This window comes from Trematomus bernacchii, unplaced genomic scaffold (assembly GCF_902827165.1).
Source record: "Trematomus bernacchii unplaced genomic scaffold, fTreBer1.1, whole genome shotgun sequence".
NCBI classification, from domain to species: Eukaryota; Metazoa; Chordata; class Actinopteri; order Perciformes; family Nototheniidae; genus Trematomus; species Trematomus bernacchii.
Genome location: NW_022988137.1, coordinates 10,001 through 31,239, shown reverse-complemented (window position 1 = coordinate 31,239; position 21,239 = coordinate 10,001). Strand labels below are relative to the sequence as shown.

The window sequence follows — 21,239 nt, the reverse complement described above, 5'->3', positions numbered from 1 at the left end:
CTCTAAATGTCTCTCTTTGTCTCTCTTTGTCTCTCTTTGTCTCTCTTTGTCTCTCTTTGTCTCTAAATGTCTCTCTTTGTCTCTCTTTGTCTCTCTTTGTCTCTAAATGTCTCTCTTTGTCTCTCTTTGTCTCTAAATGTCTCTAAATGTCTCTCTTTGTCTCAAAGTCTTCTTGTCTCTCTTTGCTCTCTTTGTCTCTCTCTTTGTCCTTTGTCTCTCTTTGTCTCTCTTTGTCTCTCTTTGTCTCTAAATGTCTCTCTTTGTCTCTAAATGTCTCTCTTTGTCTCTCTTTGTCTCTCTTTGTCTCTAAATGTCTCTCTTTGTCTCTAAATGTCTCTAAATGTCTCTCTTTGTCTCTAAATGTCTCTCTTTGTCTCTCTGTCGGTCTCTGTGTCTCCAGGCTCGTTTTGGGACTCTCTCAGATTACTTCCAGGCTCTCCAGAAGGTGTTACCGGTCTCGTCTCTGCCGACGGTCCGCGGAGACTTCTTCACGTACGCCGACCGAGACGACCACTACTGGAGCGGATACTTCACGTCCAGACCGTTCTACAAGAGGCTGGACCGCACGCTGGAGGCCACGCTACGGTGAGTCTGAGGCTGTAGCATCAGACATGTGTTCAAAGATATCTCCTGACCGCACGCTGCAGGCCACGCTACAGTGAGGAGATATCATCAAACATGTGTTCAAATAACTAATTATATGTTAATATTTATAGATTTTATTGTGATATTTTTATGATTTTTAAAAACGTTTTATTATTTTATTATTTATTTGTTTATAATTATATCTTTCATTATGATATTTTTATAAAAAATGTAACACACAATATTTGTATTACTATTTCCTCCGACAGAGCGACGGAGATCCTGTACAGCCTGACTCTGGCTGCGATGCGTTCCCATGGCGACGGTCGCCTGGCGACAGGGTTCCCGGCGCGGGATCACTTCCTGCTTCTGACGGCTGGGAGGCGGGGCTTAGCGCTGTTCCAGCATCACGACGCTGTCACCGGCACCGCCAGAGACCCCGTCGTCATGGACTACGGAAACAGGTGCTACTTCCTTTTAGCATGGGGAATATGTTAGCACAAAAAGTAAGGACAGGTGTGTTTGGTAGATTATTTCTTCTTTGTTGATTCTCACACTGGCACTACTGCATTAAGCCCCCCACAAACAATACATACATATATATAAACCAATAGAGTGGCGAAGTCCCTCCCCTTCCGGTTGAGCCCCATGGGACCTTATTTCGGAAAAGTTATGCATTGAAGTCAATGGAGAGAGAAAGATTATCTTTCGATCCCGTTTGAATTGTGCCACGAATTACACATATGATGTTTGTCAATTTAAAAGATAATTTTGCAAGTCAAAAAAAAAAAAATGTGTCGTAAAACTGTGAAGTAACACATTTGTTTGTGTGAAACGCTCAATGAACTACATCTCTGGTCTCACACGTCACCAAGATGGCCGTCACTACTGTCTTGTCAACACAACGATTGACTACCCTCACTATCACCACAATGAAACACGTCCTGAAGAAAGTCATGCAAAGCTGCCTGCCTGCCTTCCTTTGATTCTCTCTGAACTGCCTGGTCGTTTTAATGTTTAATGTCAACCATTTGTGCAGATAGCATGAAGTAGAAAAGATCGCCGAGGCTAACGTTAGCGTTAGCATTTCTCCCCCGGAATTAAATGGTGTATTATAGAATGATCACACCGGTGACAGTACTCTTCAAAGGGTTCACGAAATATGACTACTACTCTTACTGTTTAACATTTTGGGTTACTTAATGTTACTTCATGTTAAGGCTAATAAAAATGACAAGGCTGTAATGCTAACTAACGTGCTAGCTACTAGCTAGGTAGCTAACTTGATCAAGCCACTCCTGGTCCTTTCATCAGACGGGAAGCAAAAGAACGAGCAAGACCCATTGCTGGTATGATAACAACCTGGTACTAAGCACACAGGCATCTTGTTAAAGTTATCTTATCTTAGCCAGCGCCATATAGAGAGATTATATCTATATGGCGCTGATCGTAGCTATCTCTTAGTGGAGGAAAACAATTGTGACATCACTTACGCGACTCTGGGATTTGTAGTCTTTCTAGTTACGTATTTTTCATAGTCTTATATTTCAACAGTTTTACGACAAACTGTGACTTTTTTGACATGGAAATGATTTTTTAAGATTGACAAACATCATATGTGTAATTCATGGCACAATTCAAACGGGATCGAAAGATAAGTTTTCTCTCTCCATTGACTTCAATGCATAATTTTTCCGAAATAAGGTCCCATGGAGCGGAAGTAGATGGGCGTGACTTCGCCACTCTATATTAATACAGACATGCTTTCAATACTTTACCAACTATGCTACGCTGGTGCTACGCTAATCTCTCTTCTTTGTCTCTGGTATTAAACGTGTCTCCAGGTAGCAACCAGGTACACGGACGTTAGCATGTTCAGTTAAACGTGTCTCCAGGTAGCAACCAGGTACACGGACGTTAGCATGTTCAGTTAAACGTGTCTCCAGGTAGCAACCAGGTACACGGACGTTAGCATGTTCAGTTAAACGTGTCTCCAGGTAGCAACCAGGTACACGGACGTTAGCATGTTCAGTTAAACGTGTCTCCAGGTAGCAACCAGGTACACGGACGTTAGCATGTTCAGTTAAACGTGTCTCCAGGTAGCAACCAGGTACACGGACGTTAGCATGTTCAGTTAAACGTGTCTCCAGGTAGCAACCAGGTACACGGACGTTAGCATGTTCAGTTAAACGTGTCTCCAGGTAGCAACCAGGTACACGGACGTTAGCATGTTCAGTTAAACGTGTCTCCAGGTAGCAACCATGTACACCAGTGACCACCAACTGACGGCCCGCGGGCCACATCCGGCCCGCCAGACATTCTCATCCAGCCCGCACGACGGGGGTGACTGTGGCGTTGGCGGAGTGGTTAGTGCGTTCGCCCCCCACCTATTTTTTTTTTACAACGTCTCGTGAGTAATGTGCAGTACCGGAGTCCAACAGAGAGGCAGCAGCTGCGGGACAGTAGACTGCGTACTGCGAAACCTTCCCTGCCTTGAAGAAGAAGTGATCCTTCGTTGTGAAGAGTCTGCTTTGTGCGCTCCGCACCACAGCAGTAGCCCCGCTGCGACTGAGTCCAACAGAGAGGCAGGAGCTGCGGGACAGTAGCCTAGAAGCAGGGTTGGGTTGTAACGGAATACATGTAACAGCGTTACGTAATCAGAATACAAAAATCAAGTAGGCTAACTGTACTCAGCTGGCGTTACATTTGAAAAACGAGTAATCTGATTACAGTTACTTTCGTAAACCTGAAGTGAATACATTTTGGATTACTTATTGGAATTATTGGTGGAAAAGTTTCCTCATAAAATGTAATAGTCATTACCAGCAGAACTGTGTGCACACTGCACAGCGCTGCAGCATGTCTGTGAGCGAGAGAGAGATGCAGCGTGTCTGAAGCCCCGCCCCCGCACGCAGATCAGAGAGAGATCTCTTTTAAAATATATTGAAAGTTAGAAACGGAGATGGTTAGATGAAATGTGCAAGATAACGTTTATGTAGCATTTCATAACGGGATCAAATCAAAGTGAATGGCCTGCTGCTGCTGAATGCATGGGGCAAGTGACTGGAAACAGTTTTAAAAGTTATTACATCGTTTCAGATAATAAATAATAATGATAATTCATTCTATTTAGGGGCGCCTATCAAAGCACCCAAGGACACCTGACAATTCATAACATATTCTAAGGAAAGGTTTAAGACAGTACAAAGAATGCAGCCCGGGTGATGTTTTTGATGTGGGGTGCAGATGAGAGGGAGCTGTCCAGAATGACACCAAGATGTTGTGTTTGAGTTCTTGATAAGCCATGAAAACAGTAAAATAAGTGTCTCCTGTTCACCAAAACATACCCATCTGTTATGGAAAAACATAACCCCCCCCCCCCCCCCCCGTCAACAACTTCAAAATTCTGGGCTATATAAAAATCGCTGGCCCGCGATAGTGTCTATTGGATACATTTTGATACAAAATGTAGTTGGTGATCCCTGAGGTACACGGACGTTAGCATGTTCAGTTAAAGGTTTCCCAGTGCAGACTTCGTGTTAGCATGTTAGCTTTAGCTGCTCCTTGTTTATTGGTTGTGAATAACATGAAGAAAATCAATGACTGTCTTTACGTAACAAACGTTTACATTATTTTATATTTTGGACGGTTTTAATTCGGGGTAAATTATCAGAACTTTGTGACTCTGGAGCTCTTTAGCATCTTTAGCATTAGCATGTGTTTTGTCTCATTTGTCCCTCCATGCTTTCCGTTGAAGGACGACGTCGCGCTGACAACGGTAACCGCCTCGCTGACTGTTAGCATTAGCATCATACCCATTCATTTATCATTAGCATTTAACATTAGCCTCCCCTCATACCCATTCATTTAGCATTAGCATCTAACATTAGCCTCCCCTCATACCCATTCATTTAGCATTAGCATCTAACATTAGCCTCCCCTCATACCCATTCATTTAGCATTAGCATCTAACATTAGCCTCCCCTCATACCCATTCATTTAGCATTAGCATCTAACATTAGCCTCCCCTCATACCCATTCATTTAGCATTAGCATCTAACATTAGCTTCCATTAACGTTGTGTCTGTGTTAAAATTCCTCCGTTAGTTTTAGAATATATAATCATCCCAAACATGTGCTAATCAATTAAGTGAATATTTAAGATACAATAACCCTTCGTAGTGTTCATGTTTGTTTACATCACAATAACCCTTCATGTTTGTTTACATCACAATAACCCTTCATGTTTGTTTACATCACAATAACCCTTCATGTTTGTTTACATCACAATAACCCTTCATGTTTGTTTACATCACAATAACCCTTCATGTTTGTTTACATCACAATAACCCTTGGTAGATCAGACTAATAACAGAGAAACACTGACTTTACACTTTAAACATTTTCAGTAAAAAGAGTTTTAATGAGAAACAGAATATTTTCATTAATAAGAAAATCTAAAGTCAGTAGAAAGAAAGTAAATATGAACTAAAACAGAGAATGATGAAATGATGTGTTGTTGCCGGGCAGATTGTTGGAGTCCATCCAGAAGCTCCGGAAGGTTCTGGAGAGCTCCGCCCACTGGCTGCTCCTATTGGACAAGAGCCAGTACCACCACGACCAATCAAAGCCCTTCCTGCTCACGGTGAGCTTTGAGCTTTTGATACTGAAAATTAAATAGGATAAAATAATTAAAGTGGAGCTATCATGCTATATTATAATAATATAGTGTAGGACCATACCTATATAAGGCATATTTATAAAATACCAAACAGATCATGCATTTTAGCCATGCCTCATTCGCTCAATTTGACATTTTTTAGCTCTGTTTTAGCAAGGGCTGATTCAGTGAGAACAGCACCACCTACAGGCCTGGCATATGTACTACAGCGTCTCCAGCGCTTTCGAACGGCAATGTCCGTGGCTGTCTCCTCCTGATTGGTGGAGTTGGCCCAATAGCCGTAGCGCCACCGTCCTGACGTCAGGACAGTGTTCAAATCTGGATCAGTTTTTATCAGATCCGTTGCAGCCCCTTTTTTAGAGATTTGGGTATGGAGGAAAATAGAGAGGGTTGTGTTTTCTGACACTTGGTGAGTTCCCTGGAACACCGGGGACACATATTCATGTAGAAAAGACGTGCACAAGTGCATTTTGCATGATAGGTAAATGTTGTGTTTCAGGACGACGTGATGTCGGCGCAGGACGCCCTGCCGCAGAAGACCAAGATAACGCTGAGCGAGGAGCCCAGGTGAGGGGTGGGGCTTAAGAGAGGGGGGCTTAAGAGAGGGGGAGGGGCTTGAGAGAGGGAGAGGGGCATAACGGGAGGGGGATGGGCATACGTACCAAGCGGGTGGGGCATATGGAGAGGGGAGGGGCTTAACGGGAGGAGGAGGGGCATACTTACCAAGAGGGTGGGGCATATGGAGAGGGGCGGGGCTTATATAGAGGCAGTAACTGTTATTATTTCAATAATAGAAAAATGTTTGTTTAAATTATTGAATTGACGAAAGTCATTTTGAGTCTCTTTATTGATAATTATTATTTTAATGAATCTTTTAATTTCCAATTATACCAATAGTACTTATTTTACTAATAAATACAAATAGTTTTTGTATTTGATAATTTTTTATTTCCTGTTTCATTAATAAATAACAACGTCTGATAATTATTACATTTGAAACGTTAAAGATAAATCTTCAGTTGCCGTGTACATATGTTGTTATGCTAAGCTAACTAATGCTATGTAGTTTAATATTTTCAGGTGTGTTGTTGTTTACTAAAGGTGTTTATTTACTCCTGTCTCTTCTACAGGATATTGATCGTCTATAACCCGACGGAGCAGATCCGATCGTCCGTTGTTAGCGTCGTCATCGACTCTCCGGACGCTCGAGTCATCGATGCAGAAACTGGTCGACCAATGGCTGCGCAGATCTCTGCGGTGTGGGCGGAGCCAAGCCGGGCGTCCACAGACAGCTTTCAGGTGACACAACCATATCATTAATATTATTATTATTATATTATTGACCTGATGATAGATATTAATAAGTTAATATAAATATATAATGTGTGTTCCTGCAGCTGGACTTCCTGTCTGAACTCCCTCCTCTCTCATTGGTCGTGTACCATGTGACCCGATCCTCTTCTGGCTCCGCCCCCCGGGCTCGATACACCTTCCATCGCCGCGGGAACCCTCCGACCATTCACAGCGAGCACTTCCAGATGTCCCACCCCCAGGGCCCCGAGGCCGACGCCTCCCTGTCGCTTAGCAACAAGCACGTCCAAATATGGAGCTCCCCGGAAACAGGCCTGATGCAGGTCGGATTTTCAAAATAAAAGCCTCTCAGATATTTAATCAGAGACATGTTTTATTTCATCCTTTGTTCAAATTCATCTGATGATCCAAAAACTGATCTTCAGAGTGGTGCAGGAATGAGTCCTGAAGGAAGTGAGTCAGCATTTCTTCACTTCCTGTTCCCTGGTCTCAGAGCCAATGGGATCTCTCCATAGGATTTAGAAAGATATCTGAACTAAGGTCTGTGGTTGAGACACATTGAAGAGACGGGTCACGTTTTGTTCTAGGACATTAAATCCATCAGCAGTGACCCCACTGGTGATTTCTGAAGAGTTGACGTGTCTGAAAAACGATGGTTGTTACCAAGTGGCTGAATAGGACTACAGAAGTCGTGGAGGACGTTGTACGTCATTACGCCGAACACGTAAACACTCCTCTAAGTTTGTTTCTGTTCAGCTTGAAAGCAAGTCCCTGCCTCCTGCAGACTGTTCAAACAAACGCTTCAACTCGTTCCATTTAGAATCTGTGTGTTTGAATATGGATCTGAAGTTGGCGTGACGTTGAAGTCGTGCTGCTGGACTCGCCTGTACTTCCTTTGTAGCATCACGTTAGCATTTAGCTTCTGGACTTTAGATTTATGATTAGAACATTATAAAAGTAGGGTAGACGTGTGGAGATGATCCGGCTGAACTAAACATTTATCAAACAGGTTCCTTTCCACAAACATTATTTTTTACAATATTTCTAAATCCTCTGGAGAAATCCTGTTGCTTGTTGTTGTCGTGGGAACAGCAGCTTCCTGTCCTCCCTGCACCGCTCTATAGGGAAGACATCATATTTGTGTTTTACGTTGTTTTATGTTTCATCATCATCATCATCATCATCATCATCATCATCATCATCATCATCATCGTCATCATCATCATCATTATTTCTATCTGTATGTTTGTTGCGGTGCAGAAGCTGCGTCTGCGCGAGGGCTCTGAGCGCCGGGTCCAGGTCCACTTCCTGTGGTACGGAACCAGAACCGGAGCCAACCGGGACAAGAGCGGAGCGTACCTGTTCCTGCCGGGAGAGGAGGGGGCCCAGGTGAGGAGAACCAGAACCTGAAGAGGGTCAGAATCAGAAGAGGGTTAGGGTAAGAACCAGGGTCAGAACCAGGGTTAGAACCAGGGTTAGAACCAGAACCAGGGTTAGAACCAGAACCAGGGTTAGAAGCAGAGTTAGAACCAGGGTCAGAACCAGGGTTAGAACCAGAACCAGGGTTAGAACCAGAACCAGGGTTAGAAGCAGGGTTACAACCAGAACCAGGGTCAGAACCAGGGTTAGAACCAGAACCAGGGTTAGAAGCAGTGTTAGAACCAGAACCAGGGTCAGAACCAGGGTTAGAACCAGAACCAGGGTTAGAAGCAGGGTTAGAACCAGAACCAGGGTCAGAACCAGGGTTAGAATCATAACCAGGGTTAGAAGCAGGGTTAGAACCAGAACCAGGTGTACAGGTTAACTGACTCCCCCCCCCCCCCCCTCCCCCCTCAGGTGTACTCCTTTTCAGAACCGCCCCTGGTCCGGGTCTCAAGAGGACCGCTGTACTCTGACATCACTTCCTGTCTGCCTCACGTGACCCACACCGTGAGGCTGTACCACCTGGAAGGTAACGCTCTATATTACTCTTTATATTCAGGGTACTGACAGGTCGTGTTTAAAGGGGCCTATTGTGCTCAGGGTCAGGTCACCTGCAGGTAAAGTACAGCTGTTTCTCTGAAATCACATGATCCCAGCAGCCAATCAGAGGGCAGGGTCCCACCTGAGAACAGCTGATCTTCAGGGCCCAGGAGTTCAAAACGTTTAATCTCAATCAGATCCGATCAGATTTTGAAATCCCATTTTTTGTGATCCAGGATCAGAAAGTCGGCCAGACTTTGTCCCAGTAGTTCAAAGCAGTTCAGGATCCCTCTGATCCAGATCCAGACTTTGTCCCTGTAGTTCAAAGCAGTTCAGGATCCCTCTGATCCAGATCCAGACTTTGTCCCAGTAGTTCAAAGCAGTTCAGGATCCCTCTGATCCAGATCCAGACTTTGTCCCAGTAGTTCAAAGCAGTTCAGGAGTGGATCCCTCTGATCCAGATCCAGACTTTGTCCCTGTAGTTCAAAGCAGTTCAGGATCCCTCTGATCCAGATCCAGACTTTGTCCCTGTAGTTCAAAGCAGTTCAGGATCCCTCTGATCCAGATCCAGACTTTGTCCCTGTAGTTCAAAGCAGTTCAGGATCCCTCTGATCCAGATCCAGACTTTGTCCCTGTAGTTCAAAGCAGTTCAGGATCCCTCTGATCCAGATCCAGACTTTGTCCCTGTAGTTCAAAGCAGTTCAGGATCCCTCTGATCCAGATCCAGACTTTGTCCCAGTAGTTCAAAGCAGTTCAGGATCCCTCTGATCCAGATCCAGACTTTGTCCCTGTAGTTCAAAGCAGTTCAGGAGAGGATCCCTCTGATCCAGATCCAGACTTTGTCCCAGTAGTTCAAAGCAGTTCAGGAGAGGATCCCTCTGATCCAGATCCAGACTTTGTCCCAGTAGTTCAAAGCAGTTCAGGATCTCTCTGATCCAGATCCAGACTTTGTCCCTGTAGTTCAAAGCAGTTCAGGATCCCCCTGATCCAGATTCAGACTTTGTCCCTGTAGTTCAAAGCAGTTCAGGAGAGGATCCCTCTGATCCAGATCCAGACTTTGTCCCTGTAGTTCAAAGCAGTTCAGGAGAGGATCCCTCTGATCCAGATCCAGACTTTGTCCCAGTAGTTCAAAGCAGTTCAGGATCTCTCTGATCCAGATCCAGACTTTGTCCCTGTAGTTCAAAGCAGTTCAGGATCCCCCTGATCCAGATTCAGACTTTGTCCCTGTAGTTCAAAGCAGTTCAGGAGAGGATCCCTCTGATCCAGATCCAGACTTTGTCCCTGTAGTTCAAAGCAGTTCAGGATCCCTCTGATCCAGATCCAGACTTTGTCCCTGTAGTTCAAAGCAGTTCAGGAGAGGATCCCTCTGATCCAGATCCAGACTTTGTCCCAGTAGTTCAAAGCAGTTCAGGATCTCTCTGATCCAGATCCAGACTTTGTCCCTGTAGTTCAAAGCAGTTCAGGATCCCCCTGATCCAGATTCAGACTTTGTCCCTGTAGTTCAAAGCAGTTCAGGAGAGGATCCCTCTGATCCAGATCCAGACTTTGTCCCTGTAGTTCAAAGCAGTTCAGGATCCCTCTGATCCAGATCCAGACTTTGTCCCTGTAGTTCAAAGCAGTTCAGGAGAGGATCCCTCTGATCCAGATCCAGACTTTGTCCCAGTAGTTCAAAGCAGTTCAGGATCTCTCTGATCCAGATCCAGACTTTGTCCCTGTAGTTCAAAGCAGTTCAGGATCCCCCTGATCCAGATTCAGACTTTGTCCCTGTAGTTCAAAGCAGTTCAGGATCCCCCTGATCCAGATTCAGACTTTGTCCCTGTAGTTCAAAGCAGTTCAGGAGAGGATCCCTCTGATCCAGATCCAGACTTTGTCCCAGTAGTTCAAAGCAGTTCAGGAGAGGATCCCTCTGATCCAGATCCAGACTTTGTCCCTGTAGTTCAAAGCAGTTCAGGATCCCCCTGATCCAGATCCAGACTTTCAAGATGACTAGATCCTGAATAAAGTCAAAGTGCTTTAATCCGACCGATCGCCCTCTAGTGGACATGAGAGATACTACAGGGAAGACAAGAGACCACATTGCAGACATCTAGTTACTCTTGAAAGGTGACGACAGATGGACTGTTTTTTTGTTGAAGATATTTTTACTTTTAATCTAAATTACATTTGTGATTGACAATCTTTGTTGTGATACTTTTATGAGCATAAACATTTATGTCATCAACATTTGAAAACAAAATAGACCACAAACGTGAGCAAAAATGAAAAATCAAATGTATTTCCCATGAAGGCTAAACATGGTGTATTATTTCACTTAAAGGTGGGGTAGGTAAGTTTGAGAAACCAGCTTGAGATCGCTAGAATCTGAAAATACACAGCCGGAGAAAATCTGCCACTTCCTCACAGAGCCCCTCCTCCAACACACACGAACGCGCACATGACCAATGAGGGCACCAGATAAGTTTGTGCACAGATGGAAGGCTGACAGGCAGGTAGGCCATCCAGTTATTTTAGCCGGGCCGGCTCAGATGATTGGTCGTGCTGTTTACAGTACCACGGCTTCCACAGATGATATTTGTTTATGGATTTGTTGTCAAAGCACTTCAGATATTCATTGCTATCGGGATGTTAAGAGCATTCCATGGAATATAACAACAAGTGTATCTCGAGCCGGTTTCTCAAACTTACCTTTAACAAACTTTGCCATCTTATTTAAATTGAAACATATTTTTAAATAAATTGTACAGCACATTTTGCTCTGGTAATCCACTGGAGACCCACCCCTCTGGTGGGATCAGGGTAATCCACTGGAGACCCACCCCTCTGGTGGGATCAGGGTAATCCATCTTTTTGGGATCAAGCTGATCCCAATCCTGTTGTCGGGTCGAACTACCCGATTTGAAGATCTGATCGGTATCAAAGTGATCCTGATCCTGTTGTTTGGTTCTGATCCGATCAGATAGGGATTAAGTGTTGAACTCCTGGTGTTCAGCTGAATGATTACTGAGTGAGCTCTGAACAGGTAGACGCTGCAGAACATCCAGATCAAACAGTTCTTATTATTTGATCAGGAAAAAGTCTGAAACATTTGTTGCTGATTTTATTCAGAAATCTGCAGACATAATAAATAATGAACTCCTCAATGTTTTATTTCTTATTTGAGATAGATATTTGACCTCATGTGTGTCAACTTCATTTCATTTAAAAAATGATTTCAAAATAAAAGTCTCCCGTGTGCGCCGCCCCAGGGCATGCTGGGAGATCCCTGGAGATTTCCAACATGGTGGACATCCGGTCTCAGGTGAACCGCGAGCTCGTGATGCGGATCGTCACCGACGTCGCCAGCGGCAACCATTTCCATAGCGACCTCAACAGCTTCCAGGTTCAATGCTTTTATTTTGAAAGTCAAAGCTGTCGTGTACTGACACTTCCTGTGAAGTGCGTTCAGTCCTCTTAATTCATCTGTTCATTAATCAGAGGTGTGTTCAAAGTGTTTAGAAACAATTTAAACTGTGTTGTTGTTGTTGTTGTTGTTGTTGTTTAGATGCAGCAGCGTCGGACCCTCTCTAAACTCCCGCTGCAGGCTAACTTCTACCCGATGACCTCAGCAGCGTTTCTGCAGGACGCCGAGACCCGAATCACCGTCCTGTCGGCCCAGAGTCAGGGGGTCGCATCCCTCAAACCAGGTGAGTCAGGGGGTCGCATCCCTCAAACCAGGTGAGTCAGGGGGTCGCATCCCTCAAACCAGGTGAGTCAGGGGGTCGCATCCCTCAAACCAGGTGAGTCAGGGGTCGCATCCCTCAAACCAGGTGAGTCAGGGGGTCGCATCCCTCAAACCAGGTGAGTCAGGGGACGTCTAATCTGATTCTGACGTCTAAAATTCTCCCATTGTACCTCTTTCTTACACTCTCACCTGTCTCTCACCTGTCTCTCACCTGTCTCTCACCTGTCTCTCACCTGTCTCTCACCTGTCTCTCACCTGTCTCTCACCTGTCCCTCACCTGTCTCTCACCTGTCTCTCACCTGTCTCTCACCTGTCTCTCACCTGTCCCTCACCTGTCTCTCACCTGTCCCTCACCTGTCTCTCACCTGTCTCTCACCTGTCTCTCACCTGTCTCTCACCTGTCTCTCCTCTGTCCCTCACCTGTCTCTCACCTGTCTCTCACCTGTCTCTCACCTGTCTCTCACCTGTCTCTCACCTGTCCCTCACCTGTCTCTCACCTGTCTCTCACCTGTCTCTCACCTGTCTCTCCTCTGTCCCTCACCTGTCTCTCACCTGTCTCTCACCTGTCTCTCACCTGTCCCTCACCTGTCTCTCACCTGTCTCTCACCTGTCTCTCCTCTGTCTCTCACCTGTCTCTCACCTGTCCTCACCTGTCCTCACCTGTCCTCACCTGTCTCTCACCTGTCTCTCACCTGTCTCTCACCTGTCTCTCACCTGTCTCTCACCTGTCTCTCACCTGTCTCTCACCTGTCCCTCACCTGTCTCTCACCTGTCTCTCACCTGTCTCTCCTCTGTCTCTCACCTGTCTCTCACCTGTCTCTCACCTGTCTCTCACCTGTCTCTCACCTGTCTCTCCTCTGTCTCTCACCTGTCTCTCCTCTGTCTCTCACCTGTCTCTCACCTGTCTCTCACCTGTCTCTCACCTGTCTCCCTGCAGGTGAGCTGGAGCTGGTGTTGGACCGGCGGCTGCAGCAGGACGATAACAGAGGCCTCGGTCAGGGAGTGACGGACAACAAGAGGACATCCAGTCTGTACCACCTGCTGCTGGAGGAGAGGAGGGGGGGACAGGTGAGAGGGGGACAGGTGAGAGGGGGGGACAGGTGAGAGGGGGACAGGTGAGAGGGGGGACAGGTGAGAGGGGGGACAGGTGAGAGGGGGGACAGGTGAGAGGGGGGACAGGTGAGAGGGGGGACAGGTGAGAGGGGGGGACAGGTGAGAGGGGGGACAGGTGAGAGAGGGGGACAGGTGAGAGGGGGGACAGGTGAGAGGGGGGACAGGTGAGAGGGGGACAGGTGAGAGGGGGGGACAGGTGAGAGGGGGGACAGGTGAGAGGGGGGACAGGTGAGGGGGGGACAGGTGAGAGGGGGGGACAGGTGAGAGGGGGGGACAGGTGAGAGGGGGGGACAGGTGAGAGGGGGGGACAGGTGAGAGGGGGGACAGGTGAGAGGGGGACAGGTGAGGGGGGCAGGTGAGGGGGGGACAGGTGAGAGGGGGACAGGTGAGGGGGGCAGGTGAGAGGGGGACAGGTGAGGGGGGCAGGTGAGAGGGGGGGCAGGTGAGAGGGGGACAGGTGAGGGGGGGGACAGGTGATATATTTTATTGTTTATATTAATTGATCAGGTTTGTTTTATTTATTATTTGTTCTCATTTGTTTTGAATCTGTTGTTCCGGGACAGGAAGTGGGCGGGGCTTCAGTTGAATACCTGTCGCTGCTCGCCCACCTGACCTCGCTCTCCCTCTCCCACCCGCCAATCACCATGGTTGCCCCGGGCGACGTCCAGTTGCCTAAGCTCCGCCCCTTCCTGCCGCTGCGCTCCTCTCTGCCGTGTGACCTTCACCTGCTGAACCTGCGCACGCTGGAGGACCCGCAGGTAACTCCTCCCACTTGGTAACTCCTCCCACGTTGTAACTCCTCCCACGTGGTAACTCCTCCCACTTGGTAACTCCTCCCACTTGGTAACTCCTCCCACTTGGTAACTCCTCCCACTTCGAGACATTTACATGAAGAGGTCCAGTTACCCTTTAGCTGATAACAAGTTGTACAAAAGGTGAGGCTCCGACTCTTCAGGTTTTATTATATTTTCACATAAAAACTAATATTCTGTTGTTTTCAAAAGCTTTTTTATTCTGATGCTTGGATTCATTTGAAACAGACGGTTCAACAAAAGGATACTCAATCTAAATGTTGGATTGTTCTCTCTTAGTGAGACCCCATGCTCATGGGGGTCTCACCTTGAAGACGAAGCTCTCCTTCTGACAACAGTCTCTACTTTGTGAAAGTCCTCCTTATTTCCCTCTAGTTTCAAAAGTCTATCATAAATCTAATCGATAGATTTATGATTAGAAAATGATCAATACCCTTTCAGCCTGGAGGGACTGTTCAGAGAAGCTCATGGTAGCTCTGGTGTTTCCATCTGCTCTCCTGGTCTGAGCAAACAGAGGGACCACATCAGGTCTAAAGCAGCACCTGCTCTCCTGGTCTGAGCAAACAGAGGGACCACATCAGGTCTAAAGCAGCACCTGCTCTCCTGGTCTGAGCAAAGGGACCACATCAGGTCTAAAGCAGCACCTGGTCTCCTGGTCTGAGCAAACAGAGGGACCACATCAGGTCTAAAGCAGCACCTGCTCTCCTGGTCTGAGCAAACAGAGGGACCACATCAGGTCTAAAGCAGCACCTGTTCTCCTGGTCTGAGCAAACAGAGGGACCACATCAGGTCTAAAGCAGCACCTGCTCTCCTGGTCTGAGCAAACAGAGGGACCACATCAGGTCTAAAGCAGCACCTGCTCTCCTGGTCTGAGCAAACAGAGGGACCACATCAGGTCTAAAGCAGCATCTGGTCTGAGCAAAGGGACCACATCAGGTCTAAAGCAGCACCTGCTCTCCTGGTCTGAGCAAAGGGACCACATCAGGTCTAAAGCAGCACCTGCTCTCCTGGTCTGAGCAAACAGAGGGACCACATCAGGTCTAAAGCAGCACCTGCTCTCCTGGTCTGAGCAAACAGAGGGACCACATCAGGTCTAAAGCAGCACCTGTTCTCCTGGTCTGAGCAAACAGAGGGACCACATCAGGTCTAAAGCAGCATCTGGTCTGAGCAAAGGGACCACATCAGGTCTAAAGCAGCACCTGCTCTCCTGGTCTGAGCAAAGGGACCACATCAGGTCTAAAGCAGCACCTGCTCTCCTGGTCTGAGCAAACAGAGGGACCACATCAGGTCTAAAGCAGCACCTGCTCTCCTGGTCTGAGCAAACAGAGGGACCACATCAGGTCTAAAGCAGCACCTGTTCTCCTGGTCTGAGCAAACAGAGGGACCACATCAGGTCTAAAGCAGCATCTGGTCTGAGCAAAGGGACCACATCAGGTCTAAAGCAGCACCTGCTCTCCTGGTCTGAGCAAAGGGACCACATCAGGTCTAAAGCAGCATCTGTTCTCCTGGTCTGAGCAAACAGAGGGACCACATCAGGTCTAAAGCAGCATCTGGTCTGAGCAAAGGGACCACATCAGGTCTAAAGCAGCATCTGCTCTCCTGGTCTGAGCAAACAGAGGGACCACATCAGGTCTAAAGCAGCACCTGCTCTCCTGGTCTGAGCAAAGGGACCACATCAGGTCTAAAGCAGCACCTGTTCTCCTGGTCTGAGCAAACAGAGGGACCACATCAGGTCTAAAGCAGCACCTGCTCTCCTGGTCTGAGCAAAGGGACCACATCAGGTCTAAAGCAGCACCTGGTCTCCTGGTCTGAGCAAAGGGACCACATCAGGTCTAAAGCAGCACCTGTCTCATAAAGATATAACAATGACATCATTTCATGATTTAAGAACAGGACATTTCAAATAAGGGTTTCAGAGACCTGCAGATCAGGAACGTGATCAATCAATTATTAAAAGCAATACATTGAGATGGGGGTTGTTAGAAGAGGAGGTGTTGATGTCATCGAGCACGATCAAAGGTAAAGAGCTCAGTCATCCTTTCTAACTTTAAAAAGGATCTAGGAAAGGACTTAGGATACGGATAGATGAGACTACTGAATATCTGAGAACACACTTTCTATTCACAAGCAATAACATCAAAGAAGCAAACTTCACATTTATCACCACATGTGACCTCACACCCAGAAGATGCTCACCAAAGAAAACTCTCCAAACTGTCCGAGATGTAAAATGTTTCTGGACCTGTTGAAACCTTTCTGGGACTCGGTCCACGCTCTCACTCTCTCACGCTCTCACTCTCTCACTCTCTCACTCTCTCTCGCTCTCACTCTCTCACGCTCTCACTCTCTCACTCTCTCACTCTCTCTCGCTCTCACTCTCTCACTCTCTCACTCTCTCACGCTCTCACTCTCTCACTCTCTCACTCTCTCACTCTCTCACGCTCTCACTCTCTCACTCTCTCACTCTCTCACGCTCTCACTCTCTCACTCTCTCACTCTCTCACGCTCTCTCACGCTCTCACTCTCTCACGCTCTCACTCTCTCACTCTCTCACTCGCTCTCACGCTCTCACTCTCTCACTCGCTCTCACTCTCTCACTCTCTCACTCTCTCACTCGCTCTCACGCTCTCACGCTCTCACTCTCTCACTCTCTCACTCTCTCACTCGCTCTCACTCTCTCACGCTCTCACTCTCTCGCGCTCTCTCAGAAGAGACATGGAGATGAGCCTAAATCCATGTTTGTTCCTGTTGCATTTAAACTTTAAACTGAACCCAAAACATGACAGAATAATAATCACAATAACATATTTTGCCAAGAAATGTATACTTTTATTCTGGAAGAATGAACGTCCCCCAACATTTAAACTTTTCATTGATCAGATAACACATGTTTTACCTCTGGAGAAAATGACTTTGGAAAAATATGTCAATGTCATTTAAAAAAAAATACATCTTTAAATATATTTGAGATTTATTTATATTCTAAGCTCTTTGGAGTTAAAGGTAACAACAACAACAACAACAACAACAACAACAACACAGATGTAAACAAATCAAAACCTATAAGACTTTAAAATATGAAAAAAGGGCTTTTATCAAATAAAATAAATACACAAAGCGTAGGATTCACTTTCTGACTTTCTGACACGTCTAGAGATCAAAGCAATAAATGCTGTTTGTTGTTTGTGATAAACAGGAAGCAGGAGCTCCGTCACAGGAAGTGGCGCTGCTGCTCCACAGGAAGGGCTTCGACTGTAGCTCCGCCCCCGAGCCGGCGCTACAGTGCACGTGGAGCGCGCACGAGGAGGTACACACACACACACACACTCACACACACAGACAAACACACTCACTCACACACTCACTCACACACTCACACACACACGCATGCACACACTCACTCTCACACTCACACACACACTCACAGACAAACACACTCACTCACACACGCACTCACACACACACACACACACACAGGCACACACACAGGCACACACACACACACACACACACACACACACAGGCGCACACACACACACACACACTCACACACAGGCACACACTCACACAATGATTTCCATTTAATTTTAACATATATTATTCTGTATTTTCTTCCATAAATGTGTTTTAATTCATATTTATTAAATGAGAAACGTCCACAAGTTTAACAAAATAACTTTGCCCGCTTCGCTTCTATCTGTATTTCTTTAATATATATATATAATATAGCTGGTATATATTGCAGGTGGATCTTGCCGCTGTGTTCGCTCCGCTCCGCTTCTCCGCGCTGCGCCGCTCTGGCCTCACCATGCTGCGGCACGACGACGAGCCCCAATCTGCCCGGCAACAGCAGACACGCCTCCTCATCCTGCGACCAATGGAAATCAGCGCTTTCCGGGTGGAGATCCAATGAAACATCAGTATACAGTTAGATATCCTCCCAAACAACACGAAGCAGAGACAGGAACACGTCAGACATCAACAACACGTCAGACATCAACAACACGTCAGACATCAACAACACGTCAGACATCAACAACACGTCAGACATCAACAACACGTCAGACATCAACAACACGTCAGACATCAACAACACGTCAGACATCAACAACACGTCAGACATGCAGATTAGGGAGTTCAGTCACAGATAAGGAAATAACTCCATGATATGAAGAAAGGCAATTCAACTGAAAATATATAAACAGACTTTTAATCAGGAATTAAAGGGAAAATTAGATATAAATATATATACTAAATAAAAAAAGGGAAAGCAGTTTATTTTATTTAATGGAAATATTCTTTCACCAGAAAAACAGGTCAGTCTGAAGGTCAGAGGAAACACTGAAGTCTACCCTAACACTAAGGGTGTGTGTGTGTGTGTGTGTGTGTGTGTGTGTGTGTGTGTGCGACTGTGTGTGTGCGACTGTGTGTGTGCGACTGTGTGTGTGTGTGTGTGTGTGTAATTAACTGTGAAAGGGACACTTTGGGAAAGTAATGAATCTTCTGGGTATTTTTATAATTTAGAAAGTATATATTTTCTCTACACAGGTATATTAATGACTAATGAAGTATTTAAAAGTGAAGATTTTTCTTTTGGGACAGATTTCTGGTTTTATTTTGAAATAAATTATTTTGAAATGTTCCTTCTTGTTGACTAATTATTGAGTTCTTATCTTTATACACACCTGGCCTTCCTCACGTGGATCCTAGAGAGCGGTGAAACTACTGATATCAATCACCTACTAAATAACCAAGTTCAATGATCTGTGATTGGCTGGTATGTCATCACATGGTACTCAATACATCTGCACACTGTTCATCCTACAGCATGTCCATATGTCAGGGCGCTGCATTGGTCTTCTATTTACATTTCATCTTGAGTGTTCTTGGATACTCTGTTGATATATACATATGAGAGAGTGAGAGAATTTGAAGTGCGTGACGAAAAAAGAGTGAGAGAATCAGAAAAGCGTGACGAAAAAAGAGTGAGAGAATCTGAAGTGCGTGACGAAAAAAGAGTGAGAGAAATTGAAGTGCGTGACGAAAAAAGAGTGAGAGAATCAGAAAAGCGTGACGAAAAAAGAGTGAGAGCATTTGAAGTGCGTGACGAAAAAAGAGTGAGAGAATCAGAAAAGCGTGACGAAAAAAGAGTGAGAGCATTTGAAGTGCGTGACGAAAAAAGAGTGAGAGAATTTGAAGTGCGTGACGAAAAAAGAGTGAGAGAATTTGAAGTGCGTGACGAAAAGAGTGAGAGAATTTGAAGTGCGTGACGAAAAGAGTGAGAGAATTTGAAGTGCGTGACGAAAAGAGTGAGAGAATCAGAAAAGCGTGACGAAAAAAGAGTGAGATAATCTGAAGTGCGTGACGAAAAAAGAGAGAATTTGAAGTGCGTGACAAAAAAAGAGTGAGAGAATTTGAAGTGCGTGACGAAAAAAGAGTGAGAGAATTTGAAGTGCGTGACGAAAAGAGTGAGAGAATTTGAAGTGCGTAACGAAAAAAGAGTGAGAGAATCAGAAAAGCGTGACGAAAAAAGAGTGAGAGAATCTGAAGTGCGTGACGAAAAAAGAGAGAATCTGAAGTGCGTGACGAAAAAAGAGTGAGAGAATTTGAAGTGCGTGACGAAAAAAGAGAGAGAATCAGAAAAGCGTGACGAAAAAAGAGTGAGAGAATCAGAAAAGCGTGACAAAAAAAGAGTGAGAGAATCAGAAAAGAGTGAGAGAATCTGAAGTGCGTGACGAAAAAAGAGTGAGAGAATTTGAAGTGCGTGACGAAAAAAGAGTGAGATAATCAGAAAAGCATGACGAAAAAAGAGTGAGAGAATCTGAAGTGCGTGACGAAAAAAGAGAGAATTTGAAGTGTGTGTGACGAAAAAAGAGAGAATTTGAAGTGCGTGACGAAAAAATAGTGAGAATTTGAAGTGTGTGACAAAAAAAAGAGTGAGATAATTTGAAGTGCGTGACGAAAAAAGAGTGAGAGAATCAGAAAAGCGTGACGAAAAAAGAGTGAGAGAATCTGAAGTGCGTGACGAAAAAAGAGTGAGAGAATTTGAAGTGCGTGACGAAAAAAGTGAGAGAATCAGAAAAGCGTGACGAAAAAAGAGTGAGAGAATCAGAAAAGAGTGAGAGAATCTGAAGTGCGTGACGAAAAAAGAGTGAGAGAATTTGAAGTGCGTGACGAAAAAAGAGTGAGAGAATTTGAAGTGCGTGACAAAAAAAGAGAGAATTTGAAGTGCGTGACGAAAAAAGAGTGAGAGAATCAGAAAAGCGTGACAAAAAAAGAGTGAGAGAATTTGAAGTGCGTGACGGAAAAAGAGTGAGAGAATCAGAAAAGCGTGACAAAAAAAGAGTGAGAGAATTTGAAGTGCGTGACGAAAAAAGAGTGAGAGAATTTGAAGTGCGTGACGAAAAAAGAGTGAGAGAATCAGAAAAGCATGACGAAAAAAGAGTGAGAGAATCTGAAGTGCGTGACGAAAAAAGAGAGAATTTGAAGTGTGTGTGACGAAAAAAGAGAGAATTTGAAGTGCGTGACGAAAAAATAGTGAGAATTTGAAGTGTGTGACAAAAAAAAGAGTGAGATAATTTGAAGTGCGTGACGAAAAAAGAGTGAGAGAATCAGAAAAGCGTGACGAAAAAAGAGTGAGAGAATCTGAAGTGCGTGACGAAAAAAGAGTGAGAGAATTTGAAGTGCGTGACGAAAAAAGTGAGAGAATCAGAAAAGCGTGACGAAAAAAAAGTGAGAGAATCAGAAAAGAGTGAGAGAATCTGAAGTGCGTGACGAAAAAAGAGTGAGAGAATTTGAAGTGCGTGACTAAAAAAGAGTGAGAGAATCTGAAGTGCGTGACGAAAAAAGAGTGAGAGAATTTGAAGTGCGTGACGAAAAAAGAGTGAGAGAATTTGAAGTGCGTGACAAAAAAAGAGAGAGAATTTGAAGTGCGTGACGAAAAAAGAGTGAGAGAATCAGAAAAGCGTGACAAAAAAAGAGTGAGAGAATTTGAAGTGCGTGACGGAAAAAGAGTGAGAGAATCAGAAAAGCGTGACAAAAAAAGAGTGAGAGA

The 21,239-nt window shown here is 45.4% G+C and overlaps 1 protein-coding gene and 1 long non-coding RNA gene across 2 annotated transcripts; one reads left to right on the top strand and one right to left on the bottom strand.

Moving 5' to 3' along the window:
- Window positions 1–400: 400 nt before the first annotated feature.
- Window positions 401–18,827, top strand: LOC117475808 (alpha-mannosidase 2-like; the record flags this gene model as incomplete). The annotated part of the gene is given in 14 exon segments (XM_034122157.1): window positions 401–585; window positions 855–1,049; window positions 5,116–5,230; window positions 5,766–5,833; window positions 6,397–6,565; window positions 6,664–6,900; window positions 7,838–7,966; window positions 8,414–8,528; window positions 11,785–11,918; window positions 12,081–12,222; window positions 13,198–13,328; window positions 13,937–14,131; window positions 17,382–17,492; window positions 17,931–18,827. Coding segments are annotated over 14 exon segments (2,094 nt in total), but the record flags the coding sequence as incomplete, so codon positions are not given.
- Window positions 14,067–14,802, bottom strand: LOC117475809. The gene is made up of 2 exons (XR_004555207.1): window positions 14,728–14,802; window positions 14,067–14,674 (listed from the first exon to the last, which is right to left on the bottom strand). It is a non-coding gene; the product is annotated as an uncharacterized LOC117475809 (long non-coding RNA).
- Window positions 18,828–21,239: the final 2,412 nt, after the last annotated feature.